The 6,158-nt window shown below is 38.3% G+C and overlaps 1 protein-coding gene across 1 annotated transcript; it reads right to left on the bottom strand.

Moving 5' to 3' along the window:
* Window positions 1-2,671: 2,671 nt before the first annotated feature.
* LOC139194635 (putative glycine-rich cell wall structural protein 1) lies at window positions 2,672-3,007 on the bottom strand. Its single transcript, XM_070819523.1, has one exon. The coding sequence runs from the start codon at window positions 3,005-3,007 to the stop codon at window positions 2,672-2,674; it is 336 nt and encodes a 111-aa protein (XP_070675624.1).
* Window positions 3,008-6,158: the final 3,151 nt, after the last annotated feature.

The raw sequence follows: 6,158 nt of genomic DNA, 5'->3' as shown, positions 1-6,158 counted from the left end.
AAATTTTTCAAAATTGTTTGTTGTCAATTTATGGAACTTCGTGTTTATAATTAGAACTGTTCATATTATAAATCATCATATAAAGATCGCATTTGCAAAAAATCAATTAAAACTAAGGTCATTTGGTCATCAAACTATTTAAAAACAAATGAACGGTAGTGGTAAAAGTATTATGAACCGTTTATGTATCTGCTACAATACATTGACTAAACGGTCTTATTTTTAATTTAATATTTGCAGAGATAATCTTTACAATGTGATTCATAGTATCAACGATTCTGATCATAAACACAAAGCTTCGCGATTAAAACACTAAGAATTTTGAGTAGGAGTTCATACTCATCTTTCAGTAAATTGTGCGTTTGGCAAAGACCAGGGCCATTCCCGGGTAGTTGTTTGTTCCTGTTGTTAGCCTCTCCGCCGTTGTACCGGAAAATAAATATTTTAAAGTTGCGGGACATAAGGAAAAATATGTGCAAGTGCAACTTAGAGTCTCAGTTCACCTTCTCTTAACTAGCTAACCAACCAAATTTCTAGAAAAAGCAGCGTCTGGCAGATCGGAGTGTTGGAAATTTTGAGAAGAAATTTCATTGTCCCACATTGGTCACTACCAAAAGGTTCTCTCACTTTATAAGGCTTTGTTCTTTATAGATAGTGATTGAAGTGATGAACCATGGATAATGAAATTGGGATCAACCTTGGAGTTAGACTTTGTGGTGTACTAATTAATATATATAATCAAAAGATGGGTCTTGAGCCTTGGGGCTCTAAAAATTAAATTCTTTAATTAATTAATTTTTTTTATCAACAAACTTCATTTGAAAGTGATGAAAGAATGCTGAGCAAAGCACACATTTGGGAAAGATATCTTCCAACAGACGCACCCCATTCTCATACCTATTGCGAACATGTATAAACCTACTATATATACATTCATCTGCATGACATTTTGAACACAAAAAAAATCAAATTCTTCTTCTACAATCCCAAACATCCTTACTGAGAGAACCACAAAGAAATTCGCCAGAAGTCAAGTTTTCCGGTGCTGGAATTTTGACTTAGATCGTTGAATCCTGGTGAAGTCGACGTCTGTAGAACTACAAGCACTGAGAAGGGACGAAATTTTTTTTTCAAGGACATTGTGGTACGCAAGCCTCGATCTTCAAGTTGTCTGTTTAATATTTTTGTTTTGTTCATACTCTGTTAATTTATCTATTCGCATTTATTATTTATTAGCATATATAATTTATTATTGATTGTTGATATTTATCCAACACGGAGATCATATACATGACACAAACATCGAGTGTGGCCAAATCAAAGAGATGCAACTAAAGGAAAGGGATCCTTTCCGTATCCCTTCCACCTAAGCCAACTGAGCAAAAAAACCGGACTCTTAAAATTTGATTTAACGGCTAAATTTATTATAACTTTTAATGGGACCTTCTGTTTTAGGACGTTGGATCAAATTTCGAGAGCCCGGATTTCGTGCTCAGTGTCTCAGGTGGAAGGGATTCAGAGGATCCCTTTACCCAACTAAATTCCAGGTAAATCTTGTTAGACATTAAATGTATGTAAAACATGACAACAATAACTTACATCCCCAAGAGAAGACACGTTTTTACAGGCTTAGTTCGCGTTGCTGAACACAATCAGTTAAAGGATTCCCACCATCCCTTCTTAATAAATCAGCATATAGGGTGGAAAAAGTGTACATAAAACGAATAACTGGTCATGTTGTCAAGTTAGATGTGTGTGTATCTAATCTAAAAACAAAATGTGAATGTTGAACCATCAATCATCATGGCTCCGCGATGTATTGAAAGCATGCCTGGTTCCGTAATCCGTATACAACAAAAGAACGACTCTTCCTGCATAAGTTGCAGCTGATGGACAGAACCTAACTTGTCAGGCAAGTCCCACGGATGAGTGTGTTATATGTAACTCGATTTGGCTTCAATCCTCTACTCATCATGTCATCACGCAACTCGAAAGCCTTGGTTAGTTCTCCAGTCACACAACAACCATATATAAAAAGCTGTATGCTAAAATATCAGGTTTCAGACCCCTAACTAGCATAACATCCCACAGCTTGATAGCTTCTAGCAAATTGCCCCTCCTACAGTACTCATAGTACGTGATTGGGAAGGGCATCACCACGACCATATACTTCAAAAGAAGCTCTGCTTTATCCACAAATATAAATCATGTCAAGCAAAACCACAGCTGCCAGAGGGGAGGAAAGAGCTAGCAAGTTTCTTCCTCTTTCTCCTGGCATTTGATTTTCGTATTAGCGAATAACGAGTTCATTGCGAGGTCTGATATATGGCTAAAATGGGATCTCTCCTCTTAAAGAACCATGTATATTATCTTTAAAGTCTTTATCAATCATTTTATAAATAGACAAACTTGTAATTAAAATTTTAACTAAGTAAGTATAGAGATAAGATATTGGAGTGAAAATAACAGCAATTTATTATAGTAACGATATTACACACAAATTTAGAGGTCTTGCTATAAACCTCGGATTTTGGATGGGCTCTTATTTTAGGCAATATGTTTAATTACAATCATGCATGCAACGAGGTTAAATCCCTCTTATTTAGGATCGGCTCTTAAGGGCCTATTCAGTAGTAGTTGCCAACGTCGTTGAATCCCTCAGCTGGCTTATTTATTTGTTGGCACTGTCATTTCGAGCAGGATGTCCACTGGCACGAGCACCGGTACTGGCACCGGCACTGGCACCGGCACCTGCACCGCCATATCCACCGGCACCGGCATATCCACCAGCACCGGTATATCCATCGGCACCTGCACTGCTACCTCCACCGCCACCGCCACCTCCACCACCACCGCCACCACCGCCACCACCACCGCCAGTGCCATCGCTAGCGCCAGCCTTTTCAGGTTTCTTGTCATCCTTTACAGGTTTCTTGTCATCCTTTGCAGGTTTCTTGTCATCCTTTACAGGATCTGTCCTCTCATTTTTCGCTTCTTTATTCGACATTGTCTCTCACTTATGTTAAATCGGATCTATATATTTTCTGTGTGCTTTGAATCTTTGCTGATCAACATATCAATGACCTCCTTTCTTTTTATAGTTGTGAGCATGCGCATATGCTTAGTTGGATAATTGTTTAGACTCAGATTTATGCTATTAGCCCCCGCAATCAAGGCCGTTGAATGAGCATGATTTTAGACCGTTGAAAAATAAAGTGGTACAAATGGTTTTTAATTATTATTAAGAAATGATATTGTGATTTTAATCATGATATTATCTCTTAGTAATATATTAAATTATTTATACCTGATATTTATCTAAATCCCAATTTGAATGATGATGGGATATTTTGTATCTAGCAATGCAGCTAATACTGGATTAATTTCATGCAATTAATCCATGCATGGGATAAATGTGAAAGATGGTGATGTGATTAGGATGGTGATGTGATTAGGATGCAATTAATCCATGCATGGCAAAAATCATTTGCCAACATGTTGAGAATAAAAGCTCCTGTTACCCTACAAGAGCAATGGGTAAACGAAGACAGGGCTCGATTTAATGCCTGGCTAGATGAAGAACGTTTTCCTTACATTTTTTTTACTACAGATCAATTCCATTTGAAAAATGATTAAGTCTAAAGGCTGAGGAGCAATTTTCCGCTTCGGCCACAATCAGACTTTGGCCTAAAAAAATTGTTCATTTGGCCGAAGAAACACCTAGGCCACCTGTTGTCTCGGTCGAGACTGAAAGTGTGGTAGTAAGCCTAGAAGAAAGAGTTCAAGTTTCTGAGTCAAAATTCGACTCAGAAAATGACTTGTCAGAGGAGTGTTCCAATGACGAACAAGACCAATACACGGCTTCAAACCATAAAACCACATCAATTGATATGGTAGTTGGAGACATGGTCGTAAACGCATAAACTACACCACTTGATATGATTATTGGTGATACAGCCAATATGGAGAAATCCCGTTTGGCTAAGTTATTTGAGTTAAAAGCCGAAATTAATGAAGTAATTATGCATGGGGGGCATAATAATTGTTCAACACATTCGGCAGCTGATGAAAAATATTTCACAAGGTCAAAAATATTTGGAGGTCATTTTTTATTCGACTTAGTGCAAAACCTGATTAGCAATATTAGTATTGAAAGATCTCGGCAAGGAATAAAGATCTAGGCATGAATAAATTATTTTCTTAACCATTTGGCCTTTTAGGCCGATGCATAAGAACATAAGGGGAGCAACAAGATGGTGCGACAATCCAAAAGATGGTGTGCTCAGCTTGGAAAGTTGTTCTTTAGCCTGGCCAAGAAAAGATGTTCGCAGAAGGTCACCCGTGCTAGGTGGTAGGCCTTCGCGACGATTGGTTTTGGAGTTGGCCGAATGAAATGTTACACATAAGTACACTTTCTCCATTTGACCAATGCCATGTAGACCTTGACAGTGATCAGGACAAGTAGGTTTGGTTGCCAATGTTGTAGGCCCTTATACGCGTGCATGCAACGTTCTTCCTGGTAGTTTTTCTCGACCATATGTTTTTCTCGACTAGCAGAGATTTTGCTACGCAGTCATGGCATTTGTAGCATGAGCTCGTGTTAGAGGACATAGTGCTTAGGCCGAGGGCCAAGAAGGATTTGGTTGGATCATAAATGACTTGATCTTAACGATCGAGGATTGTTGGTTGAGCTCGACCATAGTATAATTCGGAGGCAATGTTTACAATAGGACAAATCTGTCGAATTGAAATCTCGGCCAAAAAGTATGGCATGCAAAGATTGGCATTTGTTTGGAATTTCTTAGTCATGGCCGACAACATCATTTAATAGGCCACGATGTGATTTCTTTTATGACCTTGGTTTTAACAAAGCCATGTTTCTCAGTTTTACTTTCTTTTTCTCTTGAATGGAGTCGGTAGCCGAGTAACATGTCTAACGGTTGAGAGCCATGCATAAATGATTCATTTCCTTAACCATTCGGCTTAAGAGCCGAAGCTCAAGGAAACTAGGGAGCAATGTTTAGACTCAAATTTACGCTATCAGCCCCCACAATCAAGACCGTTGAATGAGCAGGATTTTAGACCGTTGAAAGATAAAGTGGTTGAAATGGTTTTTAATTATTATTAAGAAATGATATTGTGATTTTAATCATGATATTATCTCTTAGTAATATATTAAATTATTTAAACCTGATATTTATCTAAATCCCAATTTGAATGATGATGGGATATTATGTATCTGGCAATGCAGCTAATACTGGATTAATTTCATGCAATTAATCCATGCATGGGTTAAAGGTGAAAGATGGTGATGTGATGTGTTTAGGCTTTAGCCTATGGACATGATGGAAAAGCAAATTAACAGAAGATAGTGACATGGTAATTTCTTGACCATTAATCACATGATGATGGGATAAGGAGTAGACGTGTTTGGTCAGATGTGGTGTATTTAAATATTAAAGATTCGTAAGGAGACTGAGGGATTGCTTCAATTTGGTAGTCGTGATACATCAAAAGACTAAGAGATTATTTTCTAGTAGCCGTGACACATCAGGAGACTCAGAGATTTATGGCTTGGCCATCAGTGAGAGCAGCATTATAAATACAGGGGCACTGTGCATCGTAAAACCTCTCGAACTCAACACTCTGCCCTACGCAAACTCTCGCTCTATGCGAAACCTCTCAACAACCTTGAGATTTTTATTTTATTTTCGCCGACACAACTTTAGTTTGGATAAACAACACTGTGAAGGCAACCAGTGACATCTTTAGTTTGGATAAACAGCACTATTGCCGTAGAATCAGTCGACGGCGGAGCACCTTCAGTTTGGATAAACAGTACTGCGTCGAGACCAACTGGTTATCTATCCAAGTCTTGGTCGAGAAGGATTTTCGAATTCTTATTGACAGAGGTCATCTCATTCAGTGGCGAAGCTACAGAGGGACTGTGAGGGGCGGCCGCCCCTCCCATCATCGGAAATTAAGCCCATGAATGTGGTTCCGCCCCTCTGGTCTTGTTGGAATGAATGGTTGCACTGTAGTCTACAGATCGGTTTCTGCTGCTGCACAGTAGCAGCTTATGTACTTTTTTTTTTTTTTTAAATCCCTTAAATGAAACAGCATCGTTTCATTTAGTATTGAAAAAAAAAAAAAAAAAA

The sequence above is a fragment of the Malus domestica genome, chromosome 03, assembly GCF_042453785.1.
Source record: "Malus domestica chromosome 03, GDT2T_hap1".
In the NCBI taxonomy this organism is placed as follows: domain Eukaryota; kingdom Viridiplantae; phylum Streptophyta; class Magnoliopsida; order Rosales; family Rosaceae; genus Malus; species Malus domestica.
Note: the sequence above shows the minus strand (reverse complement) of the source record. Positions and strands in the feature narration are given on the sequence as shown.

Excerpts from the sequence above, each read along its gene's own strand:
- LOC139194635 (XM_070819523.1), bottom strand. The coding sequence starts at position 3,007 with ATGTCGAATAAAGAAGCGAAAAATGAGAGGACAGATCCTGTAAAGGAT.